The 22,955-nt window shown below is 36.3% G+C and overlaps 1 protein-coding gene across 1 annotated transcript; it reads right to left on the bottom strand.

Moving 5' to 3' along the window:
- Positions 1 to 15,455: 15,455 nt before the first annotated feature.
- Positions 15,456 to 20,124, bottom strand: LOC126831794 (cyclin-dependent kinase 5 activator 1-like). The gene has a single exon (XM_050562442.2). It carries the CDS (start codon positions 19,721 to 19,723, stop codon positions 18,857 to 18,859), a length of 867 nt encoding a protein of 288 aa, XP_050418399.1. The 5' UTR covers positions 19,724 to 20,124; the 3' UTR covers positions 15,456 to 18,856.
- Between the last annotated feature and the right edge of the window lie 2,831 nt (positions 20,125 to 22,955).

The following is a 22,955-nucleotide window of genomic DNA, read 5'->3' as shown; positions in this document are numbered from 1 at the left end:
TCCCGAGTAGGAAACTTGATGTGATGGTCTGGCCTTGCCTGTTCTGTTGACGACAAGAAACTTTGGACTAAAATAACTATTGAAAGAGAACAGATAATGGTCCCGCCAGGATTGCCTTCTGTCAATGTCGACGTTTATTTGTTTGATCATTTAAATTAACTTTAATTCAGAAATGACCCCTGGAGTTATTTGAGTTATAAATAGCACGAAAACAACCCATTAAACAAATTTAAATCTAAGATCCAGGTCAATTGACCGTTTTTTTCACGGATATTACCTTCCTATTGAATTGTTTTGTATACATATTCCGAATTGAGATAATGATAATGCATATTTTTCCTAAATAAACAGCTCTACTACCAATCTGTTTCACAGAGATCTTCTAATATCTCTGTAACAGATGACTGTTTCGACACGTGACGTCACATCACGAGGCGTCAATCACTGGCTCAATAGCGCGTGCATTGTTTACATAAGACGTTACTGATTCGGGCTAAATGGTGAATTCTACTTATTTTAATACCCATTTACACTAAATAGGAAATGATTTTTACCTACAAATAATTCAAACGTCTTTATTTATTTTTCTAATAAATGAAAAAAATGTTTTAGAATTTAATTTGACGGAAGAAAAAAGTTAATATTTTGGACTCATTAAGTCGCATCGATGTCATCCTTATCAGTGGTTGTAGCGGCCTAGCGAAAATTCACTGCTGACCAGTGTGCTCTGCTACGTGTTCAAAGTTGGGTCGTTTAGCGTCAAACATAAATCATACTTAGCCGCAGGGCCTATTTTAAGGTTTTATTGACGAAGCACGGTTTCCGGAGATGGAAGTTTTTTGACTGGGTTTCCCCCCTTTGGTTTCCGACAAAATTTCCAAAACATGACTCACAATTTTCAACACAGAACTTGGTAGCTCAATTTAGCTTCTTCCATCACCGTTATTAGCTCTAATGTGTTGGAATAAACCTTCTGAAATCGTGACCAAATTAGTTGTGACCAAAACAAAGGCTCACCAGAAGTGAAATAAAAACTTCCTGAATTATCACCACGCTTACACTTTTAAAACAAAACAAGCGGTTGGCATACACGATACGCCGAGATTCTGGAAGATATGGATAGGGAACAGGGAAAATCGATAGGGCTCAACCTTTCATTGTCCCAATGCTACACATCGAATATGAAACTGTAGCCTATATCGCGTTCACAAGGTTTTTGGCAAAGTTTGGTAACTCGATGGGGTTTGTCGCCTCATTACCCCAATGCTTCACATCAAATGTGAAAAAATAAAACACGGTTAAAACGCAAGTCCCTGTCGCTTCCACAAGGTTTTCCAGGGGGCTTAACTCCGTAACAGACGGTCGCGGAATGCTGATTATCGGTATGATTCTTGCTCCCGTGTTCTCAATTCATCACAATATAAAGCTCACAAACTTTGTTACGCTCTGTGTATGTAAGGCCATAATCCAAGCAGATGCACCAAAATCGAATTCAACCAAGATCTTTTGATCCTCAACATCTAAAACGGTCAAAAATTGAGGCCTAAATTAAAATTTGCATACTATTGACATTTGTATTTATAGCTGCGTATCGGTATCATTGGCAGTCCAAAGAAACGCCCAAAAGCAGACGAACCTTTACTGTAACATGCAGCTGACTACTTGCGTCAACAACTGCTTTATTTTTTGACATTTACATACAATCCACGAAATTGAATCGAAACCAAACGCATTGATTGATGATCACAATGATTGTTAAGGACACACTTGCTAAATTTCCTCATGCGATCTTTTCAGATTCACAAGGATACATAACATACCATTATACCATCTTTTCAAAGCATGAATTTTAGATTCTCCAAGCACGGATTTTTCATTTCGAGGCACGTCCGTGTCTGTAGGCACGTTAAAATAGGCCCTGTACTTAGGTCATTTAGATTTTTGAAAGAAAAACTGACTGTAAGTGCTTTCTAGAGTATATCACGATATTTCTTGCTTATGCACAAATTCACCATGTGTCGGTCTTACCAATATTTAAAAAAACGAGGTTAATTCAATACTATAAAATGACTCATAAATTACGTAAGAACATTAACATTTTTTAGGGACCCCTTGTCTTTCATACGATATACCCCCTAAGACATTATGTTACATTGGGAAGGTGGCATGATGTTGCGACACACGACAGGACGTGCAATCTTTGTGACCCAGGGGACATTGGTGACAAATTCCATTATGTAATGGTATATAATGCATTTAGTTCTGAAAATATTTACCCCATTTTCTGCTTTTCAAATCCTAATACTTATAAGTTTAATCAGTTGTTTAATACTTCAAATATTGTGACTTTGGAAAAATGTAAATTTATGAAAGATATATAAATGTGAAAGTCAGTCCTCTTAGTTAATTTTGTTGTATTGTTTGCACATGTACGTAATCATATGATATTATATTGTTATATGTTCTCTGTAACTGTGTTTATGATAATAAAATTCATTCATTCAGCTTCACATACTCTCAACCCCCTTCTCGGTCCACCCCTGCTATTAAAGTTACAATTTCATATTTTTAAGTTATATTTTTAAAATGTATTAAAATAAAGCCCTAAAATAGATGGTATCTATAAACAGCCCTACCTTGTTAAAGAATAATCCTATTAATTCACTATTGCCAGTTGAGAAATTGGCAAAAATATCATTTTCAACTTCAAATTCAAACGTTTGAGGATAGCTATTCCATGGTGGGGAATAGGAAAACAAGGGAGGTAACTGGGAGGTAATTGTGTTATTATTTCTGGTGTGAAGATTTATAAGTGTGAGAAAGATAACCTATGATCGTATAATAGTGAGTTGACAACCCATTGTGCAAAAGACATAGAAATAATTATGTTGTGACTTTCTTAGAAAATATGAAATTGTAACTTTAAGTGTTATGATATTTAAACTACGTTCAAAGTAGTGCGTAATGGTACTGTGATAAAGTAATTTAATGATTACATGTAATAGCTCCAAGTCTAACCGGTGAGTGTTCCACTGGTCTAACACATGATCTATCATCGATACAAGTGTTGCGATTTAGATCCGACGCTTGTTCTTGACAATGAGTAGGGTTGCATACTTAACATCGTAGGTTTTCTCTGGGTTCTCCGGCCCCCACTGTATTTGAATTAACGAGATGGTTTGATATTCTTTGCTAAGATTAATCTGTTTTGGTACAGCTGCCAATGATTTTCCTCACTTCAAAAGTTGGCGGATTTTACTGTCACTGTTTTGACACGATAATTCACGAAAATCCGAAATATCAGAAACGCTAACAATATTGAAGAACCCCAAAACAAATAAGAAAATTAACAGCTTTGCCTGTCAGTAATCTCAGAATTAGTTTCTGGTTAGGGATGTCTAAAAATCGTGATGCTGCATGACATCACATTATTAACACAGTCATTAGCGAGACTACCGCGGAAAATTACAGAGTTCATTGGCTAGTCCATCTGTCCCTCGGGATCAACCGATCGTCTGGATATATCAGACATTGGCAATCAAGTATTTACTAGATTAGTATTACGACCAGCTATCTTGGTAATATCAGTAAAGGAACAAAAGTGAGGTCAGAATAAACATCTAGAGTTCATCAGTATGTGTTATTAGTTTATGCAGAAAACTAGGACGTTAAACCGCATTTCTTTTCTTTTCTTTATTAGTTTAAAAATTGACCCGGGGACAAGCCGCCGGAACCCCATTTTGCCCCGCAATCACTGCCCCCTCCCCCTCCAACTATTATTATTTTTTTCCAACGGGTGTGGTGTCAACCGAACCCCTTCTCACCTGATGTACAAGTCTTCCATCAAAACATTTGTTCTATTGACATGCTTTTACAATAGTGGTGGAGACAAAATTTTGCAACTGAAATCCCTGTCTATGTTCACCTGAATTTCTTCAATCAATCAGACTGTTGCAGCTGCATTTTACTTTCCGAAAAATTGATAAAACAAATAATAATGATTCTCGAAAAAAATGACGCGCATAAAGCTGAGTGACTACTCAAGAGTGGCGATAGACATTGTTTATGACACTGATTTTAAAATGTTTAAAATATTTAATCCATTTGTCAAATTAAAGAAATTTCCATCCCCGAAAAATTGATGAAACAAATAATGATCGACGCTCGAAAAATGTCCCACAAGATAAGTGACTACAGAAAAAAAGTTTTTATCCATAGTCAGTTCAGAACAGATTCGCCGTATTCAAGTAAAAGGTTTTTTTTATTATCATAAATATTGTCCTTATACTATCACACTGAAATGTTTGCCCAAGAAATAATTATACTGATCTGGCGTACTGCATTTTTCCACAAAAATATTATTTTATTTTTTCCATAATTTTCCCGTTTGCCCTAAACATGTGACTGTCTTGATAGAGAATCGGTGTCAGACGTGGAAGCCACGGTGGCTCAGCGAGTAAGACGTTGGCTCACTAACTTGGAGGTCCCGTGTTCGATCCTTGCGGGTCAAGAAAATTCATCGGGATTTTCCGGCGTGATTCCACCTTATCAGTGTTGAAGGGTCGGGGGGCGACAAGAGACAACCTATCGTCGTTCGGATGGGACGGAAAATCGAGGTCACGTGTAGACATTGGCATGGACGTAAAAGATCCCTTGGTAGTTGGAATTCGATATAAGAGCAAAATTTCCCTCATAGCACACTGTATGGCGTATGCCCATCTTCATTAGCCCAGTCAGGACATAAAAGTAGGACGTTAAACCCCATTCATTTCATTGGTTTCAGACGAGTGACTTGCCCCTGGATTAGATAATCTCGGTGTACAAACATGGATGAATCAGTTAGATGGAAAGTTACGACTATTCACGGAGAATGGCGGAAATTACTAACATAAGTACTTGCATTATCCAAAAAAATTGAAGCTTTTCCGGTGACCTTTAAATAGTATGATATGTAAGGACCACCAAATTCGGACATTCTCCTTTAAGTTATTACGTTGATTATGTGCAAGTGTACGTGGTAGATTATTCCGTAAAGACCTAATATCTCGTGTCATTTGTCTTATCCTATCTCAGTGTTTTATCGTGATCATTATGCATGTATATGACCTTTACAATTGTCTTAAGATCTAAAAACATATTTTTTTTATTTTTGTTTTATAAAAATGTTAGTTTATAGGTTTTCTCTAGTAGAATGACTTGACATTTTGAAGATCTGCCCTGGGTATCTCAAGGGTGTAATTGTATCGCTTTTATTTGAGCAGCTTCCACTCAAGTCATTCAATATAGAAGCTGGATTAATTCTTGTCAATAATTTGTAGCCTGGAGTCCAGCATTGAATTAATAATGTCTTGAATTAGGTCAGATCAATTGCTAACCAGACAGCTGTCGGCTTGGAGCTGTTCCTGGTCGTGGTGTTCTGGTAGTTGTGGTGGGAGTGGGATGCATCTAGAAAATGCACCTAACAGCCTAATATCATTTGGAAACCGTGAAGAATTACTTTAAAACAATGGTAATTTAGCAATGTTTAAGATATTAACCACTTGGCTAACGAGTCGATAGTTAGAAAATACAATTTTAATTTGGTAACATCTTCATAAAGGTATCACATTTTAAAGACTATATAGACCCTACATGTAATGATAATTTTCGCGTTGTGCATTCTTTTATGAGGCAACATACACTATGTTGTCCCGTATCGCCTCATACAAATAATAAAAAAATTAAAATATGTCAATTGTTGAACAACACGGGATAAAAACTAGGATTCAATCGGAATAGTGTTGCATTGTTTTAAAAGGTATGTCGCTGGTGTGGTAAAATGCAATACTACTACTTAGCTACACCCACCCTACTCCCAAAAAGACGAAAACACCCAACAAAACAACCAGACAAAGTATCACCGATGGCGGGGTGTCTAGTCCAGATAATGCAGTATTTATGATCCGAGGCTTTCGAAATCTTTCTCATATATCACATTCAACGAGAGTGTCTCAAACAGGTCATAACTTCCATTATATTGAGTACCTTTTATTTGGAATAAATGAAAGCTGGTCAATACTATTAGTTCGACTGGCAAGGAACAATCTCTTTAGTTGTCATAGTAACGCTTTCCAGAATTATTACCTAGGAAATTACAGTCGGTATTAACAACACGCGCTAAAGCAAAACATGGGCGATATCAAACTACAAACTAATTGGGAAAAAATCGATTACAAAATCCAACAATTTGTGGGCAGATTACATAACGATAAAAGTAATATCACGCAAGAATCATGTAAAAAAAAGCTTGTAATTTAGTAAAAGGAAATCACCAGTCCACAGCAGGCCATTGATCACCACTATTTCAATTCCATCATCACAAACGATTACTTGGGGTTGACATAGAAAAACTCCAGTTTTGACATCTTATAGCTGAAAATCAACACAAATTAGTGAATTAGAACATAGATACAAATTTATGTTTAGACATTAAGCGGGAGTTGGTATGTTTAGTAATTTAAAGCATGGGGCATTATATTAGATGCAAATTTCTTTTAGAGGAGAAAGACTCCTTTCGTTTTAACACATCAAGTGGAAGTTGGTCTGTTTGCTAATTTTACTGGCTTGTTTTATGTAATGGCTAAAATACGTATAATTAAATATAGTATACGTACTTTCTTTTTTTTTATTTCGTTTGTACGTTATTTACATATAAACTAAAGTCTAACATCATATTTAAAGGGGCCGTCCCGATTTTGACCGAGTCGCAGAAATAAAAGTCTGTTTACGTATGAAATTTAAGCGCAAAAATATAGAGGTATGGTGTATTTACCTTGCACCAAATTTTCAGCTAAAAATGTTGAGTCGTTTGGACGTGAACGTCAAAACCGCTTATCCGGACACGTAACCCTTTTAAGATTTCGGGTCAATTTTTTCGTTGGGTGACCTGATAATCTATTGAGGTTCCTTTAGAGGTCTATACAGTGCATGACCCACGTGCTACGTTATTTTTTATCCAGACACCGTATAATACAGCTTCGGACACAGATCTCCTTTTCCAGATGAGGACTGGCGAGTTTAAGTTGTTCGAAAACGTATCATATTGAGTTAGTTGCTCAGCCCTAAGATAGAGGATTTTAAGGGCCTTTAACACAAAATTAAACAGTTTTAAACAGATATAATTTGGATTGGTCCTTTAAGAAGATTGTGTTCAATTGACCTGATCTATAACAACATCTTATATACTTCAAAGAGAATTGATAATTAATAAGGGTGTAATTAGACCGAAAGCTGACATAATAAGGATGCAATTAGATCTTAAAAGCTATCCGAAACTGAAATTGGTACAAAATAAAGATTCAAATTTAATTTGATTGTAGAATAGTCGATAAAAATCAAATTGTCTCTTTAACGAAAGCTTCGTAATGAGATTTACTTTTCTCCCATTCAAAAAATCCTCTTAGTGAACAGATCAGACAATGAGATCATGTTATTTCTCTGTCACCAATGTTTACTATATCTGAACTATTTCTTATCCTATATCATACATGTTTTTAATACACCGTCGTGATATTCATTAAGTTCTGAGCTACCCACTCTTGCTTCACCTTATGAAATGCCCAGACATCCACCATGTCTTAATTGTATAGAAAGGTGGTATTAGATTCTTTTTAATTAGTAATGAGCTCTATTTCTTCTATAATTTCAGTATTCAGACGTCAATTTATAAAATACCATTACACATATTACCTTTAATATTAAACCTTATTATTACAGACAAACGAGTAAATTTGCCAATATCGGTTTATTAACATGATTGGTCACAGCTTAATTGGTGAATTTTAACTTAATAGATCAAATTTAACTTCCTATTCATTTCAATATTAACCTATAGCTCTATACATAGCTAGAAACTGTACTTCAACATACATTCTTTTTACTTTAATATTTACTGATAGTATAATAAAGATGCATTATGTAAGATTTAGATAATAGTTCCAAAAAAGATAATGCAATATGAATATATTGACAATATCATTCAAATTTATTTATTCTTTTCAAAATTTTCACTGTTTGAAGTTTTGACAAGATGTGGCTTATATTATTTATAATCATAGCAGCGATACTTGTTAACCGAGACTCAGCCTCGATTCATCATTTTTTAATTAAATCATCATGGCGACCGTGTTTCAGTCCCTTTAAATCTCCACCTTTCGATGATCTAGAGAGTTGATTGTAGGCTTGTCATGTGAATAAATGTCTAAATAATAATTTATATAACAATTGAAGTCAAAATGGAAAGTCAAGTTTTCAATGCCCTGTTTGAACTACTGGCTGTTACATTTGTGGAAATTTTGACTTTGGTTGTTGTTCTTAGTGTTTAACGTCCGCTTCCACCCAAGGTGTTATCGCAGACAAGTTGTCTTTCGGTTTTTTTTATTTTCATTATCTTAGCGCACGGGCAGGGGTCTTTCCTGTGGGAGAAAACCGAAATACCCGGAGTAAACCCACGAGGTTGGGAAGGCGCCCCTATCTCCAAGCCACATACGCTCACACCAGGGATCGAAGCCACAACCGCAAGTTAGGTGTGACCGGCCAGCTAGAGGTCGAAGCGCGACACTCTAGACCACGAGGCCACCCCAACTCCGTTGTTTATAGTGCTGTCAGTTCGTCCGGGAATGTGAGGATCATTCATACTCGTCCTGTCGTCCATTAATACGAATATAATAGGTTTAAAGGTTTGCGCTGAAATTTGACTTCTTGTTACACTCGGGACAACGAACAAAAATTATTGGAATTTAATTTATTAGTGACTGTCTTTACAAAGGGGCAATGCGAAGTTAAATCATTTTTCGTTATTCACAAATAACGAAAATCCAATAACGAGGTGGATCGCCTCGTTATTGGCGAAATTGTTATTCACACAGCGAAAAATGAACTGTGTGTTGTTCGTTTTTCACCTCGTTATTCGGGATTCACATTATGAAGGTTTTCGGGTATCTTTAATGAGAATATTTCAGGATTTAATTAAAAACGATAACTAGGCAGCAATATAATAATCATGGACTGCAAAGTATCCCAAAGGCTAGCAATATAAAACTGGTTAAATGACGTATAGTAGATGAATAACGAAAAACGATTCAACTTCACATTGCACAATATTTCTATCTAATTTAACTTGTGTTACTTGCCTAGAATTTAACCTACGCCTTTCCTTATTTCGGCTCAACCCCCATAGCAATTCTAACACATATGTAAAATTGGTGTCCTTTAAGATCGCGTGGATGCAAAGATGCACCAGTCAGCCACCCACTCACTTTACAGTATTGTTGAAATGATCCAATAGCTGTATTATAAAACCAATTAATTTAAAATGAAACAGAATCTAGAAAATTCTTTTTTGTTTTGTCTTGATAGCGATGCCCTTTAAAGTTCAGCTGTCGATATCAATCAAAAAAGGCATTCCAAAACATGCATGCAGAAGGTTTTTGGTTGAAATTATTTTAAAATTAACTCATAACAGTTTTTTGAATCAGAGGAGAGCCCCGCCTAAAAATATTTTTTGGGGGTAAGAGGTTTGGTTGACGAGAGCTTTGCAGCTTTGAGTTATATATTCTGAACTAGCTGTGTTAATCGCCGTTGTGCGGATCGAGCATATTTCCATTTCGTCACATCCATAGTAACACAATCATTATATTAATTGTCAAATGCATCATTAAATACTGCATCAAATACAAAACAAATAGCACCAACCGTTTAGTTTCTGGTATCGAATTCCAACCAGGGTCCGCGACAAAGCGTTCTGGGCCCTGGGACAAGAAACTCGGCGAGAGAGTGGGGTGTCACTCGGCAAACCTCAACAAATTCCAGTACCCTACATCTAATAGGACACCGGAATCTGCCGAGGTTTGCCGAGTGAGTGGGGTGTATGAAAGATGCATGGTCTGTAGCGTCATTTTGATGTATATCTGGGGTAACTGGAGATGACTTTGCTAAAACACGAAAAGTGAGATTTAACACAACATGTGACATATACCAGATACATATACTACGTTTTAGTTTTACTGATGTAATAGTAACCAGGAAATTATTCTAAGCAAGCAGACATTTGGAAAACAAAAACCGTGACCATCCGACGCCAAAATATGAAAAAGATAATTGGATTAAAACGGAAAGGGGCCCGCCGGACGGATACCCTGACGGGGACGAGAGCCTCAAGCGAAACGAGGACGGTCCGAAGTCCCACGGCACGAAGGCCCGGGCAGATGCCTTATAATTTTTAATTCACCCATTTTTACAAAAAATGTGGACCGACAGAATCCAATTCTAATCCTACCCACGCAATTAGGTACCCACATTCCGAAAAGTCACCGATTTTCTTCTACTTTTCGATCATGTAACCGTGTATTATTCTTATTAATTTATACCAACAATTAAAAAAACCCAAACAAACAAAAAAAAAACATTACTCGGCATACTTCTGAGCCCCACAGGGCTCCGGACACCTGGACGAGTGTCACACCTGTCTCCCGACACCACGGGCCAAGAGATCATTTACGTGCACGACAATGTGTACACTGGACCTTGATTTTTCCTCCCACCCCAACGACTAGACAGCTGTCCTTGTTAGGCCCTCCGTCCTGCACCACTGGCGACGGGAAACCACCCCGGAAAATCCAGAGGAACTTTCTCGGCCAACAACGGGAGCGAACTCGCGACCGCCAGGCTAGCGAGCCAAAGTCTTCCTCCCTTAGCCACCGTAGCTCCAAATACACACGTACAAACTTGCTTTTTTTATTAGGATTGGGCCAATATGCAACATTTTAGAAAAATGAAAATCGCCCGGGTGTTTCTATGGCGAAATTGACCGAATAACACGAATCCGGAAGAATTTTGCCCGAAAAAGTGCTCTTTAGATGGGTGCAGGGCCATTTTTCAAAATGGCGGCCAAAATGACGTCAAAATCGATATTCTTTGCATATACTGTACATAATCACTTCTAATATCCACTTTAGGGTGTCTTTTATATGGTTTTTGGGGTTAGAGAATTCATATCTGCAATAATAATTCATCTCAGAAAATCCAATATGGCGGAAATCCAATGTGGCGTCCAAAATCAACAAAATTCTCACCTTAGCGGCGCGAAAACACCCCCGCTATCCACTGTATGGCGTCTTTTCTCCGATTTTCGGGGTCAGCAAATTCAATTTTCGATATGAAACCACTTCGGAAAAATCCAATATGGCGGAAATCCAAGATGGCGACCAAAATAGTGCCCGAAACTCCTATATTCCGAACGCGCAGAGCGTAATCGCATGCCGTGGTCGATGTATGGTGTCCCTAATAGGGTTTTTGGAGTTGGCGAGTCCGAATCTGCAATTATTGGACATGTCTGATGATCCAATATGCCAGAAATTCAGAATGACGGGAGGAATCCCACGGAACACAAGCAAAATCACCCGTCGAGATAAATGAAATCTCCAGTAATCTAAAAAGGAGTATTTTCTAGGAAGTACTGAGAAAAGCATTCTGTTTGAATCATTATATATCTCGAACCTGATTCATTTTTATTACGATTTTCGATCAATCCAATAATATATCATTTATAATTAAGTACTAATTATTATATCATATTATTATGATTCATATCCAGTACAGTTCAGTCAGTTAATATCATATTTTTTCGTTACAACGCAGATGTTCAGAGTAGGCCGAATAACATGAAAATGTTCATATCTGTACGTGCAGTTCATTGACAGCATTGCTAACATCACTGTCTGGATTTATAACACCGAGTATTGCTCTTTTTAGTTCTGATGTTGTAAACTTTTGGAATCTGAGCTTGCCATCGACTCTAGCTCCTCTCTTCTGTCTGATATCAGGTGCAATAGTGTGCCTGAGATAACAAACTTCAGACAAGAGTTGTCGTTCTGTTAGGACGTCCAAAACAATTACAGCATCCGGAGTAACTGGACCCCCGTGTTTTTTGCATTCAGCAAGACTTTGTTGAGTTTTCTGTATTTTCTTCCTTTTCTCATCTTCCTTATGCTTGCGTACACACCGTTGACAAACCTTGGATGGGAGTCGAGGTTTGCACAATTGAGCAATCAGATTCGAACAGCTGGTATGACAACGATTCGGATACATTCAATGAAGTCAGTGGTAGCGACCAATCGTTTCTTAGTGGACTCAAGTTTCGTTGAGAAGAGCGATGATGAGAGGAGGGCAATTTGGAAGAAGTCGAGGAAAGGACCTGATGTACAAGAGGCGAAGAAACTCGAAAGAGACTTTCCGGCCACCGTGAACGCCACTCGGTGTTATAAAACCAGACAGTGATGTTAGCGATGCTGTCGATGAACTGTTTAAGATGGCACTATGTGGGAAGCTTGTTTGAATGGGGTTTTAATTCATTTGCAGCAATAATGGACCATTGCACGTACAGATATAAACATTCTCATGGTAATTCGGGTGACGATTCAGGGTCCCCAGATTATCAGTAATGTAAGGTTAGAAAAAAAGACATATGATCTGGCATACTCTGAACATCTGCGTTGTAACGAAAAAATATGATGTTAACTGACTGAACTGTACTGGATATGAATCATAATAATATGATATAATAATTAGTACTTAATTATAAATGATATATTATTGGATTGATCGAAAATCGTAATAAAAATGAATCAGGTTCGAGATATATGATGATTCAAACAGAATGCTCTTCTCAGTACTTCCTAGAAAATACTTCTTTTTAGATTACTGGAAATTTCATTTATCTCGACGGGTGATTTTGCTTGTGTTCCGTGGGATTCCTCCCGTCATTCTGAATTTCTGGCATATTGGATCATCAGACATATCCAATAATTGCAGATTTGGACTCGCCGACTCCAAAAACCCTATTAGGGACATCATACATCGACCATGCGATTACGCTCTGCGCGTTCGTAAAAAGGAGTTTCGGGCCCTATTTTGGCCGCCGTCTTGGATTTTTCCGAAGTGGTTTCATATCGGAACTTGAATATGCTGAGCCCGAAAATCGCGGAACAGACGCCATACAGTGGATAACGGGGGTGTTTTCGCGCCGCTAAGGTGAGAATTGTTGATTTTGGACGCCATATTAGATTTCCGCCATATTGGATTTTCTGAGATGAATTATTGCAGATATGAATTCTCTGACCCCCAAAACCCTATAAAAGACACCCTACAGTGGATATTAAAAGTGATTATGTACAGTGTATGCAAAGAATATCGAAATTGGCGCCATTGTGAAAAATGGCCCTGCACCAATCTAAAGAGCACTTTTTCGGGCAAAATTCTTCCGGATTCGTGTTATTCGGTCAATTTCGCCATAGAAACACCTGGGCGATTTTCAGTTTTCGAAAATGTTGCATATTGGCCCAACCCTATTTTTATATAGATATAAACAATGTTAGGATGAGTAGAGCTAAGACGACATAATAATTTCAAATTAAATACCCTACTCCACCTGCCTCGGATACAACGGGGTTTGGGTGGCCAAATGGTTTAACACATACACTTTAGATCATAAGGTGTATCATTAAGTCAAGTGGCGGGGGTTTCCATTCTCCGTTACATCTCGGGCAATGCTGATGACGTATAAAATCATGTTCCCACGCAAAATGGAAATGAAATGAAATGGGGTTTAACGTCCTACTGTTCTGTTCCGAACTGGGCTAATAAAGACGGACGCAAAATGGAATAAACGGTTCATTTGGTACATCGAAAATAGTAAACTTTTTTGAATTATCACATATGAAGAAGGCGGTAATCACAATATTTTTTATTCCGCTTTCTAGATTTATAACACTTCAATATGAGAAATTGGTTAGTCCTAATGTCCCACTCTATCCGATTCTACTTGAGCTGACTATCAGTAGATATTACAATTAACGACGTAGTCACCAGGAGACGCTGATATCCGTCAACAATTTCCGCACTCGTTTTTGTAAATGGAGAAACGAAATGCCCATGGGAAGCGGAATATACCGACGTGACCAGAATATTATATTCAGGGATCAAAAGAAACGATTCTACTGTCTTCTTTTGGTCTACCCTACTCAATAATAAACTCGCCATTGATCATGTCAACTTATATCTGCCAATCAAGAGTTGTAATCGGAACTCCGAGTCGATTATTCGCAATCATCATCTATCAATTCAAAACTCTTCATGATCTAAAATCACAAAAATTGACTTCTGCAATTATCGAAGCGTGGAATCATTTTGCGGAATCATTCCAGTTCTTTTCCGTACAAAACAGACATTTGAGAACGAGTTCTACAATTTAGTCTATCGAATTTAATATTTGTTACATTCTGCCCCCCCCCCCTCCAACCCGAAACGGCCTTTAGGAATGAAATAGCTCGCAAATCGAATGGGTGTTATTAGTTCAGCTCTGAACGTAGGTCTCATTACACTCGCCCTGTACGTTCAGGGACCGTCCTATTGAATCCTTGTCGAAACTAAAATCGGCCCCAGTCAATTTTACTGGGCAACATTTTACTGCTAAACGTTCGTGTGTCAGTCTCTATGAACGTCTGAACAATGCAAAGGAACATTTTAGTGAGAAAATAAGACCTTGCTTACCTCGCTAGCGTCAGTATGTGTAACACAACATGCTGTTATAAGTACGTACCCTTCTGCTAAACGGTCTGGCAGACGCCATTGTAATCTAAATACAAGGTAATTCACAAATTTACGTAACTCGGCCATATAAGACGAAACGAAATTTAGGTAAGCAGGTGAAACAAAATTAGGGTTTTTGAAAATATTTGATTGTAAATTATTGCAATTGGCCCATGCAAAGCAATAAATGACTGAAGATTCTCAACCTTTCAAAGATATCAATCCCGCCCCCGGCTTACCTAAATTTCGTTTCGTCTTATATGGCTCCGTGTTGTATGTATTTCTGTGGAATATTCAGTATTAAACAGGAAATTTTCGTGAAATTTAGGGATACAATGTTTTATTCCATTCTATTTTACAGGGTAAATGGTGGAATTACCAGGAATTTACGGATTATTTCTGTTTGCAAATGCAACGATAAATAATCGTATACAATATAATCATTCCTAATAATTAGCACGTTATAGTATTCCTGGAAGGTGGGGGGGGGGGGGCTAAGTGGTTTAACGCGTGCGCGTGAAATCACAAGGTATGTCATTGTGTGGCGTGGTATACATTCCCCGCTTGAACGTGATAAGGATTGGGGTGGCCTGTCCAACCTTATGGGCTTTACCGGGTCCTCCGGTTTCCTCCCACTGCTAAAGACCCTCACGCGCAAGCGAATTATTGAAATATTAAACCCCATTTCTATCTCTCTCATCTGAATCCGGTAAATACTAGTGACACGGTGCATATTATAATTTCTAATTTTTAGAAACTGTTACCTTCATACTTTATTCTTCTTTTGATGGTAATCCACGTGGAATTAAAGCCAACTATGTATTTTATTATAGCAAACATTGATTTATTTCATCAATGATCAACAATTCGTACAAGCATGGGATTCATATAAAACATTTACAATAAATAATAATAACAGAAATACTTTCATTAAACGCCATTTTGAAATCAATGAATATAAAAAAAGATAACAAAGAAGTCTTTTAAATACCCCCATCCCACCATTTTTATATACATGTATAATACGATATCTCGTTTATAATTCTAATAATGAAATTGAAAACTGACTATAGTTTGAGCGAGGTATTAGGAATATTAATTGTAATAGTCTAAACACGTTTCAGGTCAAATTTTCATACCATCAAAAATTGTGATAAACAATTCTCTATCTTAAAATTTAAACCGTGACATTTTAATCACGAATTGGATTAATCTACCAATTTAATTAATCTGTATATTTTAATATCGAAAGTTCAGAGACAACCAGTGTGATATGCATACAGGTGAGACTAAACCAGTAAATTAAAAAAATTACCACGATTTCATATTTCAATTACTGTAATGGGATTTTTACGGCAGATAAAAATTAAATTGCATTTATCCTTATCTCACTTTATTCACCAATCATCCAAAACAGAAAAAAAGTACTATAACAAACGAGGGACCGACCATGATGTCATCGACAACATCTTAGAATTTTGGCATCATTTCAAAAATCAGAGTCCGCCAATCCATGCGCAATTATCCAAGGAACAAACATGTCAAGTTTCATGTCGACCGTAATTAAATTGGCAGAGCCTTAGGCCTTTTTCGGAGAACGTGACCCCCCAAGAAGAATATTAGGAAGCGTAGCGCTTATTCAATAATATGAGCGAAGAGTGTGTAAAATTTTCAACAAAGATTTATAAATTTAAAATGTGAATTGATAACTTTAAAATATCAATTGATAAAATTTATAATGGGTGCAGACCTACAGTCCAACCCATGGACCTAATAATCTTCATTCAATGTGAACAATAGTTATCTTTTGTTGTAGCTAAAAAAAAAAATTAGTATTTCATTTTAGTCCTTTCCTCTGCTATCATATTTAGTTGTCTCTGAGGCCGAAAGTATTGTAGTGCAAATTTAGAATATTAAACCGTATGCTTCTAGCAACAAATCCACTCCCCACCCCCTACTCCCCGCCCCCCATGACCTATTTTAAAAGATTTATACCATTACCCAAAAAGTGGACCTAATAACGACAATATAACAAAATTATTACTCGAAAGCACGAAAGCTCCATTTAAGTACGGTTGGGTATAATTGTAGCAAATTTTCTAATACTCGGTGGAAGCGCCGTATGAAAATATAAACAGTGAGATGAATGATATCAATAAAACTTAATATACCTTAATGACAGTCATACATAATATTTATATACAATGGCTTATTAATATTTACAGTTATTTACAGTAATATTCAATAATAATAACAATGAACTATAATATGATTCTGTCGTCTTTATATATTTCAGTGTCTTAAAGATAGAAAAAAAAAAGATTATCTCTTTATAAATAAATTTAATAATGACTACATAACTAGGTCGTTAGCACACTCTCCTTCACAGGGGCGCGACACAAGTTTACATTACGTACAATCGTTACTGTACATAATGATTACAATTTTTCATATAACGGGTCCAAATTTGATTCATGTTTTCTTTCTTATATTAGAACAAAATAATTTCTCAAAATGGACAGATTATATATTCGCTAACATGAAATATAAACAGAATGAAAATAAAATAGTAGTTATGTTATTATAATATTTGTTATTATGCACCACAAAGAAAAACAAAGGACAGGAGAGATTTTAAGATTTTATCGAAAACATTAAAAGCAAGAACGAATGCATTTTATCTCTCATCACACCCCTGTGATGGACATCAGAAATAGATAACGTATAAGGAAAGACGTAGGTTTATATAAGTAGTCATCAGTTTGATTAAATAATAAAAAAACACCCCGAAAAACATCTGCAGTTTGTTAACCGTAATTAACCGTTATTTATACCAATCTCTGATGGCGCTGGGTCGATATTTGAGCCACGCAGTAAATATTTAGCCAACTCTGGACTATGATGAGTTGATATAATATAACGACCGAAAACAAACGCCAATATGCATGCGGCGAGACACATCAAATTATAACCGTTAATCAAAATTGGAATTGGGCATCTGCATTCTTATACACGACAGAGTGGGTTTGGCACGATTCCTTCAATTACAGTGGAATAATTTACACTGGAGTCTGTCGACCGATAAAGAAATCGATTTACCGGGGAGCGTGTTGGTAAAATGGCGATAAAAATCGATATTCACCTCGTTATATATTAGCAGAAATCATCAAGGGAAGAGAATTGATAACGGCCATTCTTTAGCCCAATTCTAATCTCCATCATAAATAATCAAAGCACAACGCATTCTTTAATCTAAATCACATTTAGCTGGGACTGATAATAACAGATAACTCCTTTATAAATAATATCTTTTGCTTAATGTTTTGTTTGTTAACCTTGCATTTTCATACAGCTCTGCACTTAAAATCAATGAATCTGGAATTCTGTTGGAGAGTTTGGGATATTTTTTTCTATGATGTGTCATAATACTTGAATTCCTGAACATTAATTTTAATCAAAATATTACAGAAACAACATCAAACATTTACTGCCGTTAATAAATGTTTTTTTTTTCGTTTTTGTTTTCAAAAATCGATTTTTATGTGTGTTCGCCACTGTTAAATTATTCGAAAATATCTAGATTTCTAAATAAGCTTATAATTATACAGTTAACCAAGCTATTAATTTGATTAATTTTGATTCATTAATATTTGATTACTAATTAATTGTAATCAAAACCAATATTTCATAAACAACATTAAACATTTATCGCCGTTATAAATGTTTTTTCTTTTCAAAAATCGATTCTTATACGTGTTCACGTTAAGTTATTCGAAAATATCTAGATTTCTAAATAAGCTTATAGCTATACAGTTAACCAAGCTGTTAATTTGATTAATTTTGATTCATAAATATTTGATTATTCATGCGCATTCAATATTAAATATACTTCAAGTTCGTTAAAGGTTCAGATCAGTCAAACAATCAACAGACAAGCTATCAAGCATTCAAACACATCTTCACATGACCTGGATAAATCAAACATAAGTACAGAACCGAATAAGAGTTTGGTCTCGACCTTATACAATTAAAAATTTATAAATTAAAACTGCTAATAAATATTTTGTTAAAAATTCTTAATAAAGGTCAATTAAATTAATTCATTGTTTTCGGAGATTGAAATAATTTATATATATATCTATCTTACACACAATATATGGAGTATTAATATTAATACTCCAAATTTAAGTTATAATACACGTGTACAAAATAACGTATCTTTAATCTGTATTTATACACACGGGGAATACGACTTCAATTCGGTAAAGATCTCGGCGAAGAAACTTGGGTCTCTGTTTATTCGGAGCATGGAGGAGCTCAGTTTGTTCACAATAACAATGGTACGATCCCAGAACTTGTCCTTGTCTTCCTCAACCAAGAAAGGTTTCAGAGGATAACTTATTTCATTGCCCATATAGGAGTAAGATAAGTATAAACACGTAAGCACTGTGGCTTGGAGTTCCTGCTCTTTCTCAATGTCACCGCTTACCATATCTCGTATCAACAGATAGACGAACACAACGTTGGCGGGGTTAATAAACGCGATATCTTGCCAGCCCTGTAACAGAAGCGAACGATCAACGGTTCTCATCCATAAAATGACATCACTACCTTCCAAATGACGAATTTTCTTACATTTCTTCTTTAAGTACTCTCCTAGGCATTTCAGCAGCTCCGATGTGGATGCTTGTATAACAGTTCTTTTGGGACTTGCGCATTTTTCTGTTTTTTTCGCTGTTTTGACGGTATTTATCACTTGACTGGGTTCTTCCGATCCAGTTTTCAGATTATAACACGATATCGACTTCTGTATATTTTTGTTCAAGTTGATATTCTCAGAATTATAATTATTATCAAATTTACTACTTGCCAAAAACGCAGAATTGGAAACTTTGATTTGATTTTTGTCCTTCTTTTTGGGATTTACAGTGAACTTTTTCCAACTAAGGGCACTCAGGAAAATCGAGTGTCGCTTAAAATTCTTCTCCTTGGCTTGGTTTTTCACATTATTCAGGACTTCGTAATTAAAGTTGTTGAGATTGATGTCCTCGTACAATGGTTTACGTGGTCTTGGTGAAAAGGAGAGGACGGTTCCCATGATAATCCTTCAATCCAAAACAAATCAAAAGAAAATAAATAATAAAAAAACGACAAACTGCCTCTGTAGTTCAGCAGACGTACGCTATGTTAGCCATTTTGTTTCTGTGACAGTAGATTCAAGAAGCAATTCCTCCCTGTTGAATTACAGTTCGGTGGATCTATCTATTCGCTGTAGTCAAAAATCGATTTTTCTGATGAATATTTTCACGGCTTATTTTACACTCCAAGCTAAAAACAATTCACAATGCTTCTGTGCTCTTTGTTAATTTCTCGATATTTTGTCTAATCCACAATAAAACGAAATATCCGTAAGTCCTGATCGGAGAACCGATGGCTAATCTGGTAATTTGGAACCAGAAATTCTTGTTGATTCCCGTTTGACAGTTCCAGTGGCCTCCTTGTCGGTTCGTGAAATAATTATCATAATAAACTGGATGACATCATTTCCATGGAAACGTGGTGGCGAATGGCAATGTATTAAGCATAAAGGCACCGGATCGATAATTTGAAAGGCTCCTTTATATGGATTCTTGTCGTCTGCTTCATGTACTTTTGGGTTCCATTGAATTAGAACACCTTATATAGCTTGTTGGTATTGTGTTTTAAATATCTAATTTACATTTAGTAATTGGTGATTAAGCAACCAATCAAATGATAATCATCGATCGATTTTTTTGCGATATATAATGAATCGAAATGATGATGAATGGGTAAATATCAATAGTAATAGTCACTCGAAAGAGACAATGATTCTGAAAATGTAATATTCTATATTAATTTGTCTTTGTTTTCCAAAATCATCGCTCCATTTATTATTCATATCCATAACATCATATTAATTAGGAGAAAATAGAAATAACAGGTAAAGTCTATATATAGACATCAAATATAAATATTTAAATCAATAAATACATGCTTGTGTAATGGTTATTTTTAACATATGTTGGTGAATAATTAAAATAATCTTTTAACATAAATAATAAATTACGTATACAAGCAGATGTTCATACAGGAGAGTTATTATTGTATACAGCAGGGATACAATTCCCAAAATATTTAAACTAAACAAAGTCAACAGAGGTAAATTGACAATCGTGTTGTAACGGTTGTCATGTAGGAAGCAGTGTATGCTAGTGATCCAGGAATGGACTGAAATGTGAGAAAGATAGTGTCCGGTATCAAATCGGTTCGAAACATAAATTTATATTTTGCCCTAACGTGACATAATTAAGTGCTATATTCGAGCATTACAAACCAGGGTACAAAATACGAAACAATAATTACTGAACAATTTGCTCATCCTCTGTTCTAACCATGGCTGACTTAGGTGATCACTGCACATTTTGGGATCACTGCTCGCTTATGTGATACACTGTCATAAACGACGCCAGTGGACTCTCGAAGAGAATGGCCGAGGTTCCAATCCCGGTCATTATTTATACGTTTGTATGGCATGAAAACCCCGTGTATACATCGGCGTACATCAAGAGTAGACAGAAACTCTGCTATCTGTGAAATTATCCTACCTCAAATTTCACATTTAACCATATCTTCTTTGACCGACATGTAACCATACAATTAAAAAAGTTACTATGACATGTTTGTCTCAAAATTACCGAAGTGTTGTGTACCATGCTAAATATCGCACCCGTAGATGGTGCGCTATTCACAAAGCAGCCGAATCCTGCCTACCATGGAGTCGAAACCGGAGAAAATTTAAAAAAAAAATGGCCTCGTCAAATGTGTTTTTCAACTATTCTAGCCTGCGAGTTAAGCAACTCCAAAGCTTCCAATGGTTTCCAAAGCTGTCCAGTGGTTTTGCAATCGAAATCCCAATCTATGCTGGCCTGAATTCGCAATCGAAATCCCAATCTACGCTGGCCTAAATTCCAATCATTCAATCAGACTGTTGCATCTGCATTCACAAAAAATAATAGATGCCCGAAAAATGTCGCACAGAGCAGAACGGATCCAGACAAAATGTTTTAATCCATAGTGAATTCAGTACTAATTCACGGTATTCAATTAAAAATATAAAATAAAATAGTGTTTAATTAGAATATGGGCACTTTATTTTGTAAACTAGATGATATATTATTACATTTTTCTCACTTTGCCCGTCTGGCCGAAATATCAGATTGCCTGACAGTTAGGGGGGACAGCTATCCGTCTGTCACCTGGCACGTTTGTATATGTATATTAAAGGAGCTAAATCGCTAATATTTGGGACCTACAAATTAACACAAATGGGTAGCAACGTATATAATAATGTAATATGAATGTAAATAAACTGATTTACATTCAATCGTTTCCGTTTTTACTCTAATTTCAAAGCAGTTATGTTCAGCGAATGGCAATCTCTAGCGTTTGGTTATTCCAGTCTACATCGATTGTATTTATTGCGCATGCTCTCCAGATAAGAAAATGAAATGGGGTTTAACGTCCTACTGTTCTGCTCCTATACTGGGCTAATGAAGACGGGCATACGCCATACAGTGTGCTATGAGGGAAATTTTGCCCGGGCAGCGGCACTATCGCTTACTCTTATATCGAATTACAACTGCCAAGGGATCTTTTACGTGCATTCTAATGTATACAAGGGACCTCGGTTTTTCGTCTCATCCGAAAGACTAGACAGCTGTCCTTGTCAGGCCCTCCGTTCTGCTCTAGATAAGAATATGGGATCATCGTTTGACATGACTTATGGAATATGTCTAACCTCGTTCTTCGAGTAGCTTGTTACAAATTGCGCTGAAACGCATTATGGTACACGATTCGTGTACCAATCGTAAAATGTTTATTTTGTCTTAAATATTGGATATCAGAAGCCCATTTTTTCCCAGTAAGATCACAACATCAATATTGATTAAAATTTACAATTAATTCGCGTTTTCATTGTCGAAGGTTTTGAATGATATTGAGTTAGAGACTTAGCTACTTTAAATTCTAAAAAACGACAGTCTTGCTGTTACGTTAATTGAAACACAAGCATGCCAAGCGCCACTAGGACAGTAAATTATTGAAAATAACCAATAGTGACATCTCTTGAAAAAAGTATTCGAAGATCTCAAACATTTCTTTTGACCTCCACCCCCGCCTTTTTGACACAGGGTGCATATTTCTGAAGAATACATGGAGATCCATACTATTCATGTAATTGTTTTGCACTGACAGGTATATCGAAAGGCAGGACACCATTCTCCCAATCTGATTTACTGTGTCCAATATCT

Source organism: Patella vulgata, chromosome 9 (assembly GCF_932274485.2).
Source record: "Patella vulgata chromosome 9, xgPatVulg1.2, whole genome shotgun sequence".
NCBI lineage: Eukaryota > Metazoa > Mollusca > Gastropoda > Patellidae > Patella > Patella vulgata.
Note: the sequence above shows the minus strand (reverse complement) of the source record. Positions and strands in the feature narration are given on the sequence as shown.

Bases quoted from the DNA above. Each gene is read 5' to 3' on its own strand.
- LOC126831794 (XM_050562442.2), bottom strand. From the start codon at position 19,723: ATGGGAACCGTCCTCTCCTTTTCACCAAGACCACGTAAACCATTGTAC.